Source organism: Vidua chalybeata, chromosome 5 (assembly GCF_026979565.1).
Source record: "Vidua chalybeata isolate OUT-0048 chromosome 5, bVidCha1 merged haplotype, whole genome shotgun sequence".
Taxonomy (NCBI): Eukaryota; Metazoa; Chordata; class Aves; order Passeriformes; family Viduidae; genus Vidua; species Vidua chalybeata.
Genome location: NC_071534.1, coordinates 21190595 through 21210047, shown reverse-complemented (window position 1 = coordinate 21210047; position 19453 = coordinate 21190595). Strand labels below are relative to the sequence as shown.

Sequence of the window (19453 nt, the reverse complement as noted above, 5' to 3'; positions counted from 1 at the left end):
ATAATATAATTCTTATTCTCATATAATTCCCATATATTTTCCTACTTCCCTCCACTAGAACTAGAGGTTCAATTTGTGCTCCAGCTTCCTCTGTGAGAATAGGACTCACAGAAAATGACAGAAAATGAGAGCTTTAAGGAGTTATGCCAGAGGGAAGCATTAATTTTGGGACCATTTCTGTGGCAAACTGTGGTTTCAATGTTTTCAGGAAGGACTGGCCATGGGGCTGTCTGCCCTCTCAGGAGATGTTTGGGTCTTTGTCACACTTGCTTTGAAGATTCAGACATCTTGATAAATTTATTTTACCTTTCAGAAAAGCAAGCAAGTTGTCTGCAGTGACATGGGGGTAAGAATGGAATGTGTCAGCTTTTGCCAGCATGCACTGTTGCTTTAAAAGACAAAAGCAAGACAGGAAAAGTCTGGCTGAGTCAGGATGGAAATGCTGAGTAATCCTTCCTGAATTCCTGAATGCTGCATGCCAGATGTCTGCTGGAGTCCAAAAAAAGGATAGAAGAATACTTTTTCTAGAACGGCTTTTTATCCTACAGCCCCCAACCCTGCTGAGACTGGTGTGGGTGCAGTGACAGGGAGACAAGCGAAGTGCTGGCTTGGATGGCAGCATCCACAGAGAAGGCTGGCTGCAGAGGGACAGCAGATGCCACAGTCCTTCTCCTTCCACCCAGGCTCTGCCTCCCCACCACCCTCTGCCCCACTGTACAAGGGAGTTTTTGTCACACCCACTGAAGTAGGGGAATGGTGGCTGTAAGTGCCCTGCTCTTTTGGGCTCAGCACAAATGTGTGCTTTTCCAGAGTACAGCCAGCCAGTGCATCACCTGTCCCTGCTAGCCCAGCTTCCAGCATAACTACAGGTGGGAAAGAAGAGCCCAGCTTCATCTGTTGGCTGCTTCACTGACCACTTTATCAAAAAAAAAAAAAAAAAAAAAAAAAAAAAAAACCACCAAAAAAAAACCCCAGCAGAGCAACAGCTACTGGCAGAAGCACCATGTCCAACACTTCTCCCAAATCAGAAGAATTATTTGCCTTTGAAAGTCTCTGCAGACTTCCTCAGTTTTCCCCAAGTCCTGTATGATATCTTTTCAGCTACCCCAGCCTTCTGGGTATCTAGGAGATGGTGTACAATTTTCCTAAATTGCCCTGCACGCTGCTGTGGTGACAACAGAAGCCAGCTGTCAAACAAATCAGATGCCATTGTTTCCATGAGCAGGAGAGCGTGGAGTGGATTTGGCTGTGCATTGGTGCTGGCACACCTGTGTTGGCTCTGTGCAAAGTGGCAGGGTTTACTGCCAAGGGCAAGGGGGAACTGCACAAGGGCAGGTCTGGCACCTGCAAGCCAGAGCTGGTGCATGCCTGAGCACAGGCATGGGACATGGGATGATTATACCTGAGCTGTGCTAGAGCAGGGGAGGGCTGGATTAGCTCTCCAGGCAGCATGCAAGGCACACAGACTGGGGTGTAGGGTGAGGAGGCTGCCCTCTGTGCCCCAAGCATTAGCTCTGTAAATCCACCCTCCTTGTCCAACCCCGCTGTCCCCAGGACAACGAGCACCTCTGGCAGTACCCGGGCTCTGCCTGCCACAGGCAAGGCACTGAAAGGGTTACAGAGCCAGGCACCCTCAAAAGAGAAGTTTCTGGACATCCTCTTGTTTTTGCTTAGTTATCAAGATGCATCTGGTGACTTCCTTCTGGTTCTTAGGGGCTGTGGGCCAGGAGAGGGTGACAGCCAGCTGGGAAGGGAAGTGCTGTTGTGTTGCAAGAAGTTTGTACTCGCACTGAGGTCAGTGGTTCGCTGCTCACGTGGCCTGGCAGTATAAAGCTGGATGTGGGAGTCAGGCTGCCCAGCTCAGAGCTTCACTGTCCTGGGAGCTGAAAGGAAGCAGGAAAGCGCGAGCAACAGCAGGGAAGCAGAGGAGAGAAACGACGTGGAGAAACATGGAAACTTCCCAGTCACACAGCTCTGAAAGGTGAGAGCGGGACGGGAATGGGAGGGAAGTGTTTTGTCAGAGGAGTGTTGTGTTTCTCCCCTTGCTTTTAGGAATGCTGTTCCTGTTCCTGCTCTGCAGGGAAAGGCATGCTGCTGCCTCCACCTCTGGATGGAGTCTGTCAGTCTTCCTTGCTCGGGACACTGTTTGGAAAGCTGGTGCTCTCTGGGTCCCATTGACACCTCTCGGGAATGCTCTGCTCCTTTTTCTGCCATCCCAGGCTCCTCCTTTTGTCCTAGAGAGCTAAGATTTGTTTTGTCAGAAGACACAGCTCTAATACCTGTTTCACTGTTCTTCCCCAGGATGTCCACAGACCTGTCAGAACTGTTGAAGGAAGCTACCAAGGAGGTGCACGAGCAGGCAGAGAACACACCGTTCATGAGGAATTTCCAAAAGGGGCAGGTGTCACTCCAGGAGTTTAAGGTACTTCATAGCAGCTTTGCTTGGGGATGGGATTTCCTCACCAGTTAGATCAGATGGGCTGAGAGGGGACTAAAGGGGGGAGGATGGGGCCAGCACAGGCAAGGAGGATGGGGACATATGTATCAGCATCTCCTATGAAAAACATCAAACTTCTGCACCCTGAGGTCTTACTGGCTCCTCTTGCAGAAGGTGGGGAAGGGCCGTGCATATCACAATGGGCAGCCAAGCTGAAACATGAGAAAAAGGACAAAGAGGTTGCTGGGACTAATGCTATTGCTTTTCTCTTTCTTCATAAATGCCTGCATGTTATTATTACCAGTCACAGTTAATGGAGATAGAACTATGTTCAGATACTTGCCCAAAAGAGGGAGAATTCTGTATTTACAACACTCTAGGCAGCTGCAGCTAGAAATAATGATGGGATGGTGAGAAAGTGAGGATGTGGGATCGTTGCTGGCACTGAACTTTGCATTGTCACTTGAGTTATACCACAGCTGAGATCATGAACAATAACTCAAAACCAGACTGAGTTTGAGCAATCCGTGTCTGCTGCTAACAAGCAGGAGCCTGTTGCCTTTTTCAAGATAAAAGAGAAACATTTCCACACATTAGCCTAACCTGGCTAGATACAATTCCTGGGATCTGAGCCACATAACAAAGCCAAGAGCAAAACCAAAGCAAACACCTGGGCCAGAATTCCTAAGAGGATACAGGAAGTGACACGTGGACTTGCAAATAACAGCTACCAATTCAACCTGTGGCTTAATTACTTTGTTGTTGAATTATGGCAAAGAAATCCACAGAAGTAGGAAAGAGACTGCTTATTTCTGACAGGTGACATTCAGAATACTTAGCTAAGCATAAATTCAGTCTCAGGTGCTGACTTCCTGCTGTTAGAAATATGGCATTGGTTAGGCAATGATCTTTGAGACAGGCAAGCTGTAAAGACCTTCAGGAATAAAACTTGGTTTCTTAAGATGATTTTTACATGCTGTCAGGCAAATGAGACATGGATTTTAAAAATTAACAAATGTTTAAAAGCCATGTTTCTCATTAAACCACTACCTGCCTCTAAAAACAATCAGTTGAGCTACAATTTTGCTTAATTTGGAAAGCAATGTTCCCATGTTTTGTTTCTTTTCCGGTAAGTTGGGTAACAGGTTACTGTTTAAAAAACTGTTTTTGTTTACTCTCTTGGCAGACGTATATATCTGGCCTGCTACGTGACTCCCCAGATGGTGGATATTTGTTTCCACAACCAGTCACTGCCCATGTGCTTATCAAAGTCCTATTTTCTGGCACAGTGGGACAAGGTTGAAACAGGAACTCTCTCATTGCAGAACTGACTGCTTTGTGAGAAAGTAAACAGCTTTCTCTCCTGTGAGCAGCATAATCCCCCCTACCCAAACCTGACTCACCTCTACTGCAACACCTTCATCTTTTACCATTTGCTGCTCACAAGGGGCCCAGGGAAAGGAAGGGGTGGTGTAGGTGTAACAGCCTCTGAAAACAGAATGCCTGGGGAAGGAAAGAACACAGCTATATTGTCTCAGATCACGTGGAAAAGCTGGCAGATAAAAGAAAGTATCACATAAGCTGGGAAAAACAACAATAACAATGGTTTCAAAATAGAGGGGAGAACACAGCCTCGCAGCACTCCTTCACAAAGGCATCTTTCAGAGGCAGGCTGTGCTTCCAGATCCCTTTTATCTTGTTTCTCTGGGGCAACCGAGGAGGCAACCCCACTTGCATGCCTGAGTGAGCAGAGTGGTGGTGCCTCAGTTCCCAGGATGGTGGAATGGTGACAGGATGAATATGTTGAAAAATAACCAGGATGTGTCATCATCTCACAAGGCCCCACAAAGGGAAGCCACATTTTGGAGCATTCAGATTTGAACAATGCACCAGAAAGGATACCTTTGGGAATACCCTCTCTATTGACTGAGGGAATGGGAAGAGACCAGGAATGCTTAAACAGAGCTCCAGTTTACATCTCATCAAGCTGCCAGACTTTAACTTGAAGGCAAGGCAGTGATTTTAAGAGCAAGTAAGACCAATATCTGCTGGAAAGGGCTCACCTGATTGCTGTCTCAAGCAGACGGGAAGAGCTAAACAGTGTCTCCCTGTACCTTGCACTGTTTTCCACACGGGAAATCTGCAACATCACAGGTGTTCGTGACTCATAGTGGGTGTGCCCACGAGTACCTTTATTGTTAGTACAATTTGTCCCACAGACTTGAAAAGGATAAACAGATGCACCTATAGCTCATCCTCTTTCTTCTCTTTCAGCTGGTTACAGCATCCCTGTACTTTGTCTACTCTGCTCTGGAGGAAGAGATTGAACGGAACAAGAACAATCCAGTTTATGCCCCTGTGTATTTTCCGGCGGAGCTGCACCGCAAAGCTGCCCTGGAGGAAGACTTGAAGTACTTCTATGGCAGGAACTGGAGGGAAGAGATCCCATGTCCTGAGGCGACTCAGAAATATGTCGAGAGGCTCCACTACATAGGCAAGAATGAGCCAGAGCTCCTGGTGGCCCATGCCTACACTCGCTATTTGGGAGACCTGTCTGGGGGGCAGGTGCTGAAGAAAATTGCCCAGAAGGCCCTCCAGCTGCCCAGCACGGGGGAAGGGCTGGCTTTCTTCACCTTTGATGGGGTCTCCAATGCCACCAAGTTCAAGCAGCTCTACCGCTCCCGCATGAATGCTCTCGAGATGGACCTTGCCACTAAGAAAAGAGTCATGGAGGAGGCCAAGAAAGCATTCCTGTTAAATATACGGGTGAGTAACAACCTGCCAGCCCACATCCTCTCTCAAACAAGAAAATAGCTACAGGGGAAATACAAGGCCAGTATTTCCACTGGGGAACTTATGAGAAGTTGTGGATCAGGGCGAGCTGGTCAGAGTTGGATGCCCGTGCTTCTCCAACCTGGCAGCTGAATAAAACAGTGGTCTCTGAAAAGCTCTTCTCCCTCCCTTAGTGTTTGAATCCAGCCTCTTCCATGTGCCACTATTCAGATATGAATGAGGGTTAATACTGGGATTGGGGATTACCACATAGTATCTGTCCTGCCTCTGTGGTGAAGTTACACAGGTCTGCTGTGCACTCTGACTAGGTCACAGGTACCTTGCTTTCCTTCCCATCAGAAGGTGGGCAATAGTCTTCTCCTGAGCTGAAAGCTTCAGGGAGAACCTGTAAAGAGAACAAGGAGTTTGAAAAACATCCTCTTGACCTCACAGGCAACTTTTGTTCTATGCAAAATGTACCAGGAGACTTAGACTGAAGCCTCATGTCTTCCTCTAGTTCCTAAAGTGCCTGGGGAAGCGACAAGTGGTCCAGTGAAAGAACAAGAGGAGGCCACATAATGAGACAGTGTTCCTTCTTCTCAGGTGTTCGAAGCACTGCAGGAGCTGGTGTCCAAGGGCCAGGAGAACGGTCACCCTGTGCAGCCAAAGGCAGAGCTGCTTCGCACGAGGAACATCAACAAATCACATGAGCACGGTAAGACACTTCTAAGGGCAGGTGCTTCATAGTGCTCCTTCCTTTCCTTCACCTCCCTTCCTCTGTCCTTGTTTGTAAAAGCCATTGGGAAACAAGCATGATCTGCTTGTCCTACCTCTTCTCCCACCATTAGCAGGTAGTACAAGGAGAGGCACTTCTGTGTACAAAACTTCTTCTAGACATGGCAGAGCAAGGATAACAGATGTGGGCTCTTCAGAAAGTGTGTCAGTGAGGAAGCTTTACAAAAAAAGACTCCTCTCTCCACCTCTAGGGCTTTAACAAATGTAAGGTTCATTCACCACAGGGAAAACTGACCTTGAGTTCACGGAAGCAAAGGCATCAATTTTGGGTGCTGCAGGAAGTGCTGGGGAAGTGCTGTGGTGCTGTGATGCTGACAGAAGGTTCTCTGGACACAGTCCTATCCAGCAGCCTGTCCTTTTGGACTGTATCTCCCTCTGATCATTTTCCTGCCTCCCAGAAGTATTTGCTGAAAACACTCCAGAGAATGTGCTGGCTTTATAGTGAGCACTGCTTTGGATGGTGGAATGTAATCAAGCTTGTACCTGAGTGAGGAGTGAGCTCAGATGTTTACAGAGCAGAGTGGTTTCCACGAGGACACGCAATTCAGATAAAAAAACCCTTATGGCCTACCCATTCTGAAACTAAAATGGATATTTGTTTTCAGTGCATCCTGGACTGAACCACAGTTTTTCCATGGCAAAGATGAAAAGCAAACCTTGCCTTAAGCATCTCTGGATAGTGAAGCTTAAAGCAGCTTCTGTGGGAAAGGTGTTAAAAGTTCTCTGTGAAACATTGTCATTCCTTTCCCAATACATGCATACAAGTAAGATTTTCAGAAAAATTTGGTGTTGGATGAGGAATCCCATCCTGACGTTGTACTGCAAAAATTGCTTGGAGTGCTGAAGACTGCTCAAGGTCTTTAGATGCCTAAAGTTAAATCAGTGAGAAGTAGGAGACAAAATGCCTTTTAAAATTCTAGCTTCAGCATTTGTCTGTCTTCTGCACACATCAGGGGTTTGATGGAGCTGGGCAGTGCACGTGTAAGCCTGTAAGGAGACAAGGGAAGAGGCTGGTAGTCACTTACAGGCAGAGGGGCTGTGGGCCTTTGTGATTCCCAGGTCAAGTCTGCTGCTTCCCCTCTCCACTGGGAGAGCAGAACCTGCTGCCACTGTTTCTCCCAGCTGGGCTCTGGGCTTTCTCCTTCCCTGGATGACTCCAGCAGGGTGTGCTCTGGCACTGGGGAGAGCAAACGCTGCACGTTAGCAGCTTCTTGCCACAACCTCTTCTCACTTGTCTTTATTTGCTTTTTCTCCCTATTTGATCTAGGTCCAGCAGCTGGGAAGGAAGGTGAGAGGACAAAGATGAGGAACACAGACACGACACCCACCACCTCCCTGGTGCGGTGGATCGTGGCGCTCAGCTTCCTCGCCATGACAGTCACTGTGGGCTTGTTTGCCATGTGAAAAAGCAGGACCTTCACCTTCTCTTTGTGACTTCCCTCACCCTGAACTAATCCACCTTCCCTTGTGAGAGAAATTACCCCTCTCTGGGTACTGTGATCTTGGTTCTGCCACTAATACTAGGAGACCTTTCTCCCCAGAAATCAGAGAGTGCTTTAAGAGGGTTCAGGCAAAGTTTCTCCTGTGCTTGGTGTGAGCTCTTCTCAGAGACTAACTTTATCACCAAAAACCAAGGGTGGAAAAGGCTAAAAACAATGGCCAAGAATTGTCATTGCTTTACAGAGTGCCTACAAAAACTCTACAGGATCAGAAACACAGCTTTGACTTCTGTCTTGCCTCAGAAAGACGGAGCTCCTCCGAGCTCTGTTTGCTCAGTTTTTTTTATACTGCTGGATAATACTGTGATCACTTTCTCTGTGAAGCCACATGGCTCCCATGGGTTACAGACAGTTTTACATGACACTAGTAGGTCTTTGTTACTTCTTTTTCCCATTATTTTTGGTCTTTGAAAAACAAAAGACAGTTGTTGGACATACAGTGTCATTCTTGTCTGGTTGTATAATTTATACACATAATAAATTTCAATGTAAAGTCTTCAGGTCTGGTGTTTCCTATTATTAAAGCCTTACCCGGGGAAAAAGGAGGGGTCTTTCTTCCTCCTGGCTTTATGTGTTTTGGAGCTGCTGCCTGCACAGACATGACATGGACAGAAGTGGGAGCTATCATCAGAGCCAGACTCTGCTCCCACTCAGTGCTAACTATAACCTGCTATAAGCTGGGGCAGGTTCCTTCAGCTCCTACACACTGCTCTCTATTTCTAGAAGCAGCATGAAATTCAGTGAGCATGCAAAGTATTTTTAAGGGGTGGAAGTGGTACATAAGAGCTGGTTGCTATTCTATCACAAGCAAAAGGTGATGGGACCCTCAGCTGGTCAAAACCAGGAAGCTCTCCCTGAACTGCCAGCAAACTGCCAGACTGCCTTTGCAAGAGCTTCAGTGTGAATCAGAATTGCCAAGTGTGTTTCATCACCCAAAAGTTAAAGGCATCCTCGGTTTTGGTCGGTGTGGCTGAATGGGAGGCATCAAGCACATGACCACTGCCCTCACTCAAGTGGCAAACCAACCCCCTCACTCCCAGGACCTGGCACACACGTGGCATTGCTAAAGGCACTCCAAACACACAGCACTGCTGGAGCAGCCCATGCACACAGCTTGCTTTCCTTGCCTTTTGCTGAGGCATATCTGGAGGGCTGGGTTTGTGTCCAGCTACAGGCCTTGCCTGCTCCCGGAGCTCTCCCAACACAGGAGGGGCTGCAGTTTGGATATGGCAGTGCAGGTACTGACAAAACTGCCATATCACCTCAGAGTTCTCCCTTTATTCCAGAAAGCCTCTGTTATCAACCTGTCTCCATGATCTGCCTGTTCTGGCTGTGACCTTAATCCCAAAGACATGTTCCTACTGATCTGTTTTAATGACCGGCACTGAACCTGCTCAAAGAACAAGAATCAGAAGGCAGGTCCTGCTGAGAATGAGCAGTGGGAAAACAGGACTGTTATAATTCTCAGGCTCTTTTCTACTCTGCATTCCTTCCCCAACCTCCTTTCATAGCTCTCTCTTTGGATCCGCCTGCCAGAAAGAATAGTTAATTCTTGAAAAAGACAGTCGTGTGTTTGAAGAGCAGGAATATGAGGCTTGATAGCTATTTAAATACAAGAACTTGTTCATTCAGATTTGAATTAAGTTCTACCTATTGAGTCCCTCTAAACCACCCCAACTAAACCATTTTCTTCATTCAAATATGCTCAGTAATCTAAGATCCCAGAGACAAACAAATGCCCATGAGCTCAGGAACACACTGCGCCACACTCAGCGCCTCTCCACTCCTCAGGGAGCCTGACCGTGACGTCAAAGTTGGAAAATATGGGTTCTGACTGGTATCATACCCTCCCTGCTCATGGCAGGAGAGAGATGGTACTTTGGGTATCTCACAGCCATTGTTGTCACACACAGAAGATTCCAGACTGAGCCCCAAGTCCGCAGAAATGGAGACTAAGGCTTTGTTTGTACTCATCTGTGATCTTTATGAGTACATCTGGTTTCTCTTCTTTATTACCCACGGGCTGCAGCTGAAACCCCTCTTGCCATGCACTGCGCTTCCCAGCTTATTCTTCGTTTAGGGCGAGCATTACCACGCTTTGGAAGGGCCAAAATACGCACCCAGCGACCTGCCAGTCTTCCCCCTAAATTCACAAACAGCTAGGAGGAAGGCATCCCGGAGGACTCGTGTCCCGAGGCCCTGAAGCAGCGAGGGGCCGCAGCTAGCCCAGGAGCCTACAGCACTAATTAATTCACTTTATTCCCGCACCGCCCGCGCCCGCAATGGTGTCACCCGCTCCCCCTCCGCGCCCCGCCCCAATGGTGCGGCCCGCCCGCCATTTCGCCTCCCCCCGCCCTTCGCTCCCAGATTTCGCGCCACACCGCTGGGGGCGGGCAGGGGGCGGAGCGCCCCGGCCAATCAGCGGCGGCAGCGGCGCCGCGCGCTCCCTCTCGGGGCGGGGCGGGAGGGCGGCTGCGGCCCAATCGGCGGCGTCTCCCGGCGGACGGGCCAATCGGAGCGCGCGGCGGCGGAGGCAGCGCGCGCCCTGCGTCGGTTTGGTTTCCGCCGCGCGCCGCTTTTGCCGCGAAAAAGTTGGGAGCGAGTTCCGGCGGTGAGCGAGGTGCGGAGCGGCAGGGGAGCGGGATCGGGATCGAGATATAGATATAGATATATAGCTATAGATAGATATAGATATAGATATGGCTGGGGCAGTGCGGGGCAAGAGCGCGGCCAGTGCGTGGGGTGCGGTGAGGGACGGTCCCGCGGGGCATTGGGTGCGGGGCAGGGGAAGGAGGCGGCTGGGGCTGACCCAGCGCTCTCGCCCCGCAGCGGAGCAGCAGCCGCGATGTCCGGCTTCGACGACCCCGGCATTTACTACAGCGACAGTTTTGGGGGCGACGCGTCCGTGGACGAGGGCCAGGTTCGGAAGTCGCAGTTGCAGAAGCGGTTCAAGGAGTTCCTGCGGCAGTACCGGGTGGGCACGGACCGGACGGGCTTCACTTTCAAATACAGGTGCTGCTGCTGCCCCTTTTCTCCTTCTGAGCCCTGCCCATCCCCACCTGCACCCCCAGTTTGCTCTGAACCTCCTTCCTGCAGTGCACACCCCACATACACAATAGCCACTTTGTCTCTTCTCACAGGCCATAAAAAGCTCAGTATTAAAAGTTGTTTGTATTTAACCTGCTAGAAAAGCAAAGGTCTGGTGTTCTCACAAATTCTTGGTCAGCCATCCAGTGGTAAAAGGTAGCAATAGAGGGATCCACACTGCCAGGCTTGCACTTAATTCTGAGATTCAAGGTCTGTCTTTGAAGTTGTAGTGCTTCTAGTCTGGAGAATTGTCTGTGTCCATTAAATCAGTGCACCATTCTCCACATGTGCCTTCCAAGTTTTTGAAGTTCCTTTGGCCACTCTTTGCCTATGCAGTTTGGAGACACAGCATTGAGAAAACATGGAGATACATCATAATCAAGGGCTAGAACAGTCTTTCACCTCTGAATTTCATTAGTCCTCACATTTTTAAGGAAAATGTTGTCCTGTTATTATTTCCTTTGTTTTAAACCATATCTTATGTGTAGTAGTTATTATCCTACATAGAAATTTTCTCCTTGTTTATCTGGTCATGTAACTCCAGTAAATACTTCAGATTGCCACTGAAGCACTGGTGTCCCTGGTCTTATGTCACTTTTCCAAGTGGGCTTGGGTGAAAGATTGCCCAGGTTCCTCTGCACTTCTTCTGGAACTCACCTAATTTTCTCTGCTTGCTTTCCAAACCAAGGACTCCCTGTAGAACCTGCCTTTTCTGATCCTTACTTGTTCTAAGGCCACTGTGGATGACTGGTGCTTTCTGCCCTGCAAACCTTTGCTGCTTCCTGCCTTCCAGGGATGAGCTCAAGCGGCACTACAACCTGGGGCAGTACTGGGTGGAGGTGGAGATGGAAGACTTGGCCAGCTTTGATGAAGATCTCGCAGACTATCTGTACAAGCAACCAGCAGAGCACCTGCAGCTGGTAAGGATGGAGGTTGGCAACCTAGAATATTGTCACGAGAGCAGCTCTGATGTTCTGCTGTAACAGACCCACTGATAGCCCATTGTTCCCTCTCTAGTTGGAAGAAGCAGCAAAAGAAGTTGCAGATGAGGTCACTCGTCCTCGCCCCTCAGGGGAGGAGACTCTCCAAGACATCCAGGTGATGCTGAGGTCCGATGCCAACGCAGCCAACATCCGCAGCCTGAAGGTGAGGTGAAGCGTGTGGGTGTGATTGCAGGGGAGCTTTTGGGACCTGGTCACATGGCTCAGGACACAGGTCACTCACTAATTTACAAGCAGCGTTACTCTGCAGCTCAGATCCAACTGCAGAGGGCTGTTATTGCTGGTTTCTGCTGCAGGGGACGTTTTTCTGTTAGTGGTGCTCTGCACAGAGTGTTCTGTCCTTTGCTCTCATGCTTTGTAATTTCCCATCCATCTTCCATTGATGGCTTTCTCACTTCCCCTTCACCTTTTCCTTTTCAGTCTGACCAGATGTCCCACCTTGTGAAGATCCCTGGGATTGTAATTGCAGCAACCCCTGTGAGAGCCAAAGCCACCAGAATCACCATCCAGTGCCGCAGCTGCCGCAACACTATCAGCAACATCGCGGTGCGCCCAGGCCTGGAGGGCTACGCTCTGCCCAGGAAATGCAACACGTAAGGACTGACAAGGGCATGCACCAGCAGGCTGGAGGGCAAGAAAAGACTGTATTCCCTCTTCCTGCCCCTGCTGCGTCCCATGCATTGTAGGATCTGCTCCCTGTTCCACAAGGCAGCAGCACCTGCACTGCTCTGCCTCCACCCTTTGTGCTGCCCCTGTGCCAGTGTGCTGTTCTGGCTGGCAAGTTCTAGCTGTCCCTCTGTGGTCATGCTGGTTGTGACCCTGCACTATCAGTGCTGCATGCAGTGTTGAGTGACTGTGTCCAGGGAGTTTTTTATTCATAGGGAGTTTCACCTGTTGTACCTAAAGGTTCATGCCTGCCTCCGGCTGTCCCATAATGCTGTGTTAAGTTGCTCTCCTCTTTTTCAAACAACCTCCTTGCTTCTACATTCCAGCTCCTGAGGGGCATATTGTGTGTTACCTTCCTTAGGGATGCTTTTTTGCTAGCCTTTTTATCCTGCATTGCAGCTTTTGGTGCCTCTGAGCACTGTGAGCATTAGACTGCCATTGTGCTGCAGCTCTCGAGGCAGCCAGTCCTGGTGGGTTGTGTCTTTGGGTTCATACCTGCCAGTATTTATTTTCTGCACCAAACTCTAATGCAGCTTGAGAGGGGTTTGGGCTAGGGAATCATTCTTGTGTGTGGTCTGCACAGCACCTTGCTCCTGATCCCTGACTGTATGAGTGCATCTGCTCTCTGGTGTTGCCCTACCTAAAAGCCCTGCATGGAGTCAGGCATCAGTCGTGCCACTCTGAGACAGCAGCAGGACACGGAGCTTCTCTTTGTCTCAGAGAGCTTGTAATCTAGCTAGGCAGATATGGCTTGAGAGACTGGGAGGTGGATGTCAGCCTTGTCACATTGCTAATTGCTTTCTCACCAGAAACCACTTAACATTTGCCTTGTGCGTGAGGTTGTAAAGAAAAACGCCCTGCCGTGTCACTGAGTCTGTGCTGCTACCTTCTGTGTAATTAATGAATTACCTTCCCTGCTTGTAGCTAGCAGGGGAGGGGCAAGAGGCAGGGAGAGTGCTCAGACAAGTGTCACCCTGCCTCTGGCTTGTTCTCATGTACACATTTGGCACTTGTAGAAGACAAGACAGAGGGCTTGCTGGCCTTTGGTCTGGCCCTGTTGTGTCTGCCCTTGCCTGCTGACGTGGCACTGCTTGGAAGGGGCAGCTGCCCCTTGCTGTTGCTGCTGTCCCCTGCACAGGTGCCTCCAAAGGGTGGCTCCAAGGGCTGGCTCCTCAGTGCTAACAGCCTCCCCTGATTGATCTCTCTGCACAGAGAACAAGCTGGCCGCCCAAGGTGCCCTCTGGACCCTTATTTTATCATGCCAGATAAGTGCAAGTGCGTGGATTTCCAGGTCCTGAAACTGCAGGAGTCTCCAGACGCCGTGCCACATGGGGAGATGCCCCGGCACTTGCAGCTCTACTGTGACAGGTACTGGCACAGCCTTCCCACCCTGCCCCTGCTGGCTGTTGCTGGTGCCATCATTTCCCACCACCATCCTCTGCTTTCCCCTGTCTCCTCTTAGGTACCTGTGTGACAAAGTTGTCCCAGGGAACAGAGTTACTATCATGGGGATCTACTCCATCAAGAAATCTGCGCAGAGCAAGAACAAGAGCCGTTACAATGTGGGGGTGGGCATCCGGAGCGCTTATATCCGCGTGGTGGGCATCCAGGTGGACACGGAGGGCTCAGGTGAGGGCTGCTTTTGGTGAGCATTTGGTGGTAGCCTGGTGTTGGAAGACACTCCCCACCCTGTTCCTGAACAAAGTGATCCCTCAGCAAGAACTGTTTGAAATCACAGCCTTCGTCCTTCTCTGTTGCTTATGTAACAGAAGGTTCAGGCCATTCTGGGGTCTGACTTGCCCTGTCTCTAAAGTCATGTCCTGTAAGGCTTTATCTCATATTAAATGAGGTCTCAGCCTGAGTCCTCCAGGGTGTTTAAGTGAGAATCTGCTAAGCCATCCCTGAGGATCCCGCTGAAGTCCGTGGTTAAGATCGTATTTAAAATGTGGTCCTGACTGTAATTCTCCCTCTGGTTCCAGCAGAGCTGCTTTGCCCAAGATCCTTGCTTTTTCTTATTAGCCTCTAAGGACACAGCCTGCCCCTCTCCACCCTTCCCACCCGGTGGCACTTGGCATGATTTTCAAGAGGGGATTTTGGTTGTAGTGTGCGTGGGGGGAGTGATACAATTTCCTTTAAAACCTCCATTTGTTCACTGTTGCCCCTCACCCGTGTACAGGACATAGCTTCAGTGGCTCGGTGACCCCTCAAGAAGAGGAGGAACTCCGTCGCCTTGCTGCCACGCCCAACATCTACGAGACCATTGCCAAGAGCATCGCGCCCTCCATCTACGGCAGCACTGACATCAAGAAGGCCATTGCCTGCCTCTTATTTGGAGGCTCCCGCAAGAGGTGGGGAAGAGTCAGCCTTTGTTAGCAAAGTCAGTGCTTTGTTATCAAAATAAAGGCTCACCAACTCTGCTCCCTCTCTTCTTCCCAACCTCATCACTCCAGGCTCCCGGATGGCCTGACCCGCAGAGGGGACATCAACTTGCTGATGCTGGGGGACCCTGGCACGGCCAAATCCCAACTGCTGAAGTTTGTTGAGAAGTGTTCACCCATTGGGGTACGTGGCTTGAGGTGCCCACTTGCAGTGCACCCCTTTTCTCTCTTCTGCTCCTTGTCTAGCCCCAGAGACAAGACTGTGGTCATGGCAGACCCCTGCCTGTGCATCCACAGGTAATTTTGCTGGCAGAGGCGTGAACTGCCATTTCTAGTACTAGCCTAGAAGGGATGGGGAATGAGGGAGGGAAGGGGAAGAAGGTCATGCCTTTTATTATGCTGTGAGCCAGGCTGTTTGCAGATGTCCAAAGATGTGCTTGGTGCTGCTGTTTATTGTTGAGACTTGATCAGCAGAGGGGCTGGCCGGTCAGGACAAATTAAGTTGATTGCATCTCAGGCACGGACCCTCCAGCTTGAGCCCAGGCATAGAATTATGTTTTCAGCTGTGTTTTTTGTAGTCTTTATTAAACTCAGCCTCTGATTGTATTGTTCCCTCCAGGGGCAAACAAAGCTAATGCAGCAGCCCACCAAACAATGAATCACTCCCTCTTTTGTACTTAATATCTGTGTTTGTGTCTGCATGCCCTCCGGTGTGTCACAGCTGCTTAGTCTGAGGTTTGGGATGGGGCAATAGCCCTGCTCTTTACCCAGCACATCTGCTTTTTACATGTGCTGAGGGCTTTTCCTGGAGGTTCTTCCCCCAGGAGCTCTGGATTTTGTGGTGCCAGGAATGTTTTGTCTCGCAGCTGGAGCAGTGGGCTCCTGTGTGCTGCTGCAGCTGATGTACTGTCCCTTTCCTTGTTCCACATGCCACTAGGTGTACACCTCAGGAAAAGGCAGCAGCGCTGCTGGCTTGACCGCCTCAGTGATCCGTGATCCTGTCTCCAGGAATTTCTTCATGGAGGGAGGAGCCATGGTGCTGGCAGACGGAGGAGTGGTGTGCATTGATGAGTTCGACAAGGTACCTGTGGAGCTGCCTGTGTGGGAGTGGGAAGGAGAGCCCAGAGCTACAGGAGGAAGGGCAACATCTCTGAGACTCCCTCACTTCCTTTCAGGGAAGGTCAGGGGGATGGGGTTGCAAGGGAATTAAGTTACATCCTGCCCTTTTGGGCAGAGGTCCTCACAGAGCTTTATGTTGGGGATCACTTCAGTAAGTGTGTAGCAGAGGAGACTGATGGTGACTTTTTCTCCTTGCCTGGTTTCTCTCACCTGGCATGCCAAGATGCGGGAGGATGACCGTGTGGCCATCCATGAGGCGATGGAGCAGCAGACCATCTCCATTGCCAAGGTGAGCATGCTGCCCTGAGGTGGGAATCTGAGAGCCCAGTAACCAGTGGTCACTCATCTTTTGCCAGAACTGCCCATTTAAGAGTCCAGGCAGTGGTATTGATGGTTGCTGTACCTCTGGAGTGAGACCAGTCAGCCCTGCCTGGAGGCTTTGGGCAGCCTGAATTTCATGGCTTCTCCTTGCTAGTGGCTGTCAGGGTGCACCTGCAAGCCCATGCTTTGTGCCAGAGCTGCCCAGGAGGACTCAGCCCTGTCTGCCCAGTGCTTGTCTCACATCACAAACCCGGGGTGAGGTCTCCCCCGTCTCTGCCCTTGACAAGAGGTTTTAAATTAAATTACTCAGTGCTCATGTCTCAGCTGAAGCCAGTCCCCTTCCAGGAGGACATGTGGGTCCGGCCCCACCATTACAGAGCAACTGGGTGCTCCTTATGGGGCATTTTATTTAAATGTAAGTGATTGACAGTGAGTCCTTGAAAATGGCTTTCAACCTTTCACTGAATTGATGGCCTGCTGTGACATGGAGGTGGTCTTGACACCATCCTTTTTTTTGCCTTCACTCACAGGCAGGAATCACAACAACACTCAACTCCCGCTGCTCGGTCCTGGCAGCTGCCAACTCAGTCTTTGGGCGCTGGGATGAGACCAAGGGCGAGGAGAACATTGATTTTATGCCCACCATCCTGTCCCGATTTGACATGATCTTCATCGTTAAGGATGAGCACAATGAGGAGCGAGACATGGTGCGTTGAGCCACGCAGGTGCGGCTGGGACTCACAATGCCTCTTTCTTTGGGAGGAGGAGGCAGGGGCATTCCTGCTCTCTGACTGCCTTCTGCTTTCCCAGACACTGGCCAAGCACGTGATGGCCTTACACGTGAGTGCCTTGACGCAGACCGAGGCTGTGGAGGGCGAGATTGAGCTGAACAAGCTGAAGAAGCTCATCTCCTTCTGTCGGACGTGAGTGTCTTTTTGGCAGCGCCCGGACTGCGCGGTGGGAGGCAGTGGTGAGAGGCAAACCATCCAGCACTCTGGGTGACCTTTCTCTTAACTCCTGCCTTGAAAAAAGGGTGCAAGAGGAGCTCACAGTGGTGCTGCAGCACCCAAGGAAGGGAGGGGTGCCCAGGGGACCCTCCCCAGGGGCGCTGCCTCCAACTCCTGTCCCCCCTTGCAGGAGGTGTGGCCCTCGGCTGTCGGCAGGGGCGGCGGAGAAGCTGAAGAACCGCTACATCCTGATGCGCAGCGGCACCCGCCAGCACGAGCAGGAGAGCGACCGCCGCTCCAGCATCCCCATCACTGTCCGGTGAGCAGCGCCCCCTCCTCGTCCCACAAAACCTCTGGGATTAGGGCTGCATTACTGGGCTAATCCAGGAAGGGGCTGTCGCAGTGCTGCGGTGTGAGGGTGTGGCCCTGAGCCCTGAAAGTGCTGTGGGGGGAGGCAGGAGGTGCCTGGAGTGGGATAGGGGGGATGGCAGGAGTCGGGGGGAAGAAAACACCCCTGTAGCTGCAGTAGAAAGCAAGGAGTGTCTCTGGTGGCTGCAGGCAGCTGGAGGCCATTGTGCGCATTGCCGAGTCCTTGGCGAAGATGAGGCTTCAGCCCTTTGCCACCGAGACAGATGTTGAGGAGGCCTTGCGGCTCTTCCACGTGTCCACACTCGATGCAGCCATGTCGGGCAACCTGTCAGGTGAGGAGGAGATATTCCGTGCTGGGGGTAGGAGAGACATGCTGGACCTGGCTGCTCAAGGCAGGGAGAGAGGAGCTCCTCTCTCAGGACCTGGCTGTCAGGGGCAGGTGCGGGACCTCCTTCCTGAGCAAAGACCAATCAATGCTTTTGGCAGCAAGGAGCCATCGTGGCTGTGGGGCTGTGCCTCACAGGGAGGGCAAAGGCAAAGGACACTGAGGATCTCCTATGCTGCTCAGGGGAGGGCTGGTCTGGCCCCTTGTGGCCCCAAGGACAGAGTCTGGTGCTGGACGTGGTTCCTCAAACCTATTAATCCTCTAAGATCTTTTTCTGTGGGGATGAAGACAATGTTTCCTTGGGCAGCAGCATGGAACAAAGGGTTTGAAGAAAGCTCCAGCAGTCAGGTCCACATTCAGTTCTGTGGTTGGAGCCCCACAGCCTTTTACAGTGGAGTTGTTCATGGGTTCCCTAAAGCCTGTAAGCCATGTAGGTGTGGTGGGAGACACAGGAGCTGGGCACTGTGTCCTGGAGAGTGACAGCTGGGCGGCACAGGGAGCTCACACAGTGTCTCCCTGCAGGGGCAGAAGGCTTCACAACACAGGAGGACCAAGAGATGCTGTCCCGCATTGAGAAGCAGCTCAAGCGCCGCTTCGCCATCGGCTCTCAGGTGTCCGAGCACAGCATCGTCCAGGACTTCATGCGGCAGGTGGGTCGGGGACCCCATGGAGGGCTGGGCTGTGAAACCAGGGACCCTAGGCTGCTGCTGGGGGCATGAAACCCCTTCCTCAAGAGCAGACTTGGGAGCCTTTTGGTCATGCTTTAGAAGTTGTTTGTAGGGAATGGTGTGCAATGTGATTGCAGAGTTTAAGGATACTGAGGTAAGTTTCTGCAAAAACTCAGAGGTGTGGGTTTGGGGTCCTGCCCTTGAAACCAGAACTGTTTGATTTGTGACACTGGCTGCAGTCAGATCTAAAGTAGGGAAGGGGGAAGGAAGCATCAGTGTCTTGGGCTATTGGGTTTGCTTCTTTTAGGGAGTCCTAGCCAGGCATTAGCAGAAGTTGCAGGTCCTGCTGAGCTCCTGTTGGTTATTCCATGCTGGCTCATCTTCCGCTGCTCTCCCCTTTTGCAGAAGTACCCAGAACACGCCATCTACAAAGTGCTGCAGCTGATGATGCGGCGGGGGGAGATCCAGCACCGCATGCAGCGCAAGGTCCTGTACCGCATCAAGTGACCTCCCTGTCCTAGGCTCCAGGAGGGAACTGCTGCTGCTTGACACCTGCCCAGGAGCAGGCAGAGTGCCCCTGGGAGCTGGGGCCTGCTCCTGAAAGAAACTTTTCCTTGGGGAGCCAGAAAGCCCCAGGCCTCCATCTTGAACCAGGGTTTGTGGTGGTCAGGGTGTCCTTTGTTTGCTTTGTTGCTGTGTCACGTCCATGTTTCTTTGAATTCCAAAAGCTTTTAGTTTGTATTAAAATAAAACCTGATACTGGTAGCTCAGATCTTTGGCCCTGAGGGGCAGAGGGGATGGATCCCCTTCCTCCTTTGAAGTGGGTGCAGGATTTTGGATAGAAAGTTGTCCCTCCTGCCTGCCCTCCGTTATGCACTTACTCTCACTCAAGCTCCAGCCTCATGGGCAGCACCAGCAGCCCTGGAGGCAGAAACTCATTTCTCACTCAGGGTTTGTCTACTAAGGCATAAAGCCTCTTGGCACAGGCTGTCCAGTTGGGCTCAGCAGT

General features: G+C 51.0%; 2 protein-coding genes across 3 annotated transcripts; both read left to right on the top strand.

Annotated features, from left to right (window-relative positions):
• Positions 1-1845: 1845 nt before the first annotated feature.
• Positions 1846-7999, top strand: HMOX1 (heme oxygenase 1). 2 transcript variants are annotated; one of them, XM_053943968.1, is made up of 5 exons: positions 1846-1981; positions 2302-2422; positions 4712-5203; positions 5813-5924; positions 7272-7999. In XM_053943968.1, the coding sequence occupies exons 1-5, from the start codon at positions 1950-1952 to the stop codon at positions 7406-7408; spliced, it is 894 nt and encodes a 297-aa protein (XP_053799943.1). In that variant the 5' UTR covers positions 1846-1949; the 3' UTR covers positions 7409-7999. The 2 variants fall into 2 exon arrangements, with proteins under 2 accessions (XP_053799943.1, XP_053799942.1); XM_053943967.1 differs by lacking the exon at positions 1846-1981 and having other exon boundaries at positions 2111-2422.
• Positions 8000-10055: 2056 nt separating this feature from the next.
• MCM5 (minichromosome maintenance complex component 5) lies at positions 10056-19201 on the top strand. The gene is made up of 17 exons (XM_053942979.1): positions 10056-10123; positions 10333-10515; positions 11384-11510; positions 11608-11736; positions 12012-12184; positions 13470-13625; positions 13720-13886; positions 14434-14605; positions 14708-14819; positions 15573-15716; positions 15978-16043; positions 16606-16782; positions 16886-16998; positions 17213-17341; positions 17581-17723; positions 18299-18426; positions 18850-19201. The coding sequence occupies exons 2-17, from the start codon at positions 10349-10351 to the stop codon at positions 18949-18951; spliced, it is 2205 nt and encodes a 734-aa protein (XP_053798954.1). The 5' UTR covers positions 10056-10123; positions 10333-10348; the 3' UTR covers positions 18952-19201.
• The last annotated feature ends 252 nt before the right edge of the window (positions 19202-19453 follow it).

Coding starts and splice junctions, on each gene's coding strand:
- HMOX1 (XM_053943967.1), top strand. CDS start 2,111: ATGGAGTCTGTCAGTCTTCCTTGCTCGGGACACTGTTTGGAAAGCTGG. Junction 2,423..4,711: donor TGTCACTCCAGGAGTTTAAG/GTACTTCATAGC, acceptor CTTCTCTTTCAG/CTGGTTACAGCATCCCTGTA. Junction 5,925..7,271: donor CAACAAATCACATGAGCACG/GTAAGACACTTC, acceptor TATTTGATCTAG/GTCCAGCAGCTGGGAAGGAA.
- MCM5 (XM_053942979.1), top strand. CDS start 10,349: ATGTCCGGCTTCGACGACCCCGGCATTTACTACAGCGACAGTTTTGGG. Junction 11,737..12,011: donor CCAACATCCGCAGCCTGAAG/GTGAGGTGAAGC, acceptor TTTCCTTTTCAG/TCTGACCAGATGTCCCACCT. Junction 16,783..16,885: donor ACAATGAGGAGCGAGACATG/GTGCGTTGAGCC, acceptor CTGCTTTCCCAG/ACACTGGCCAAGCACGTGAT.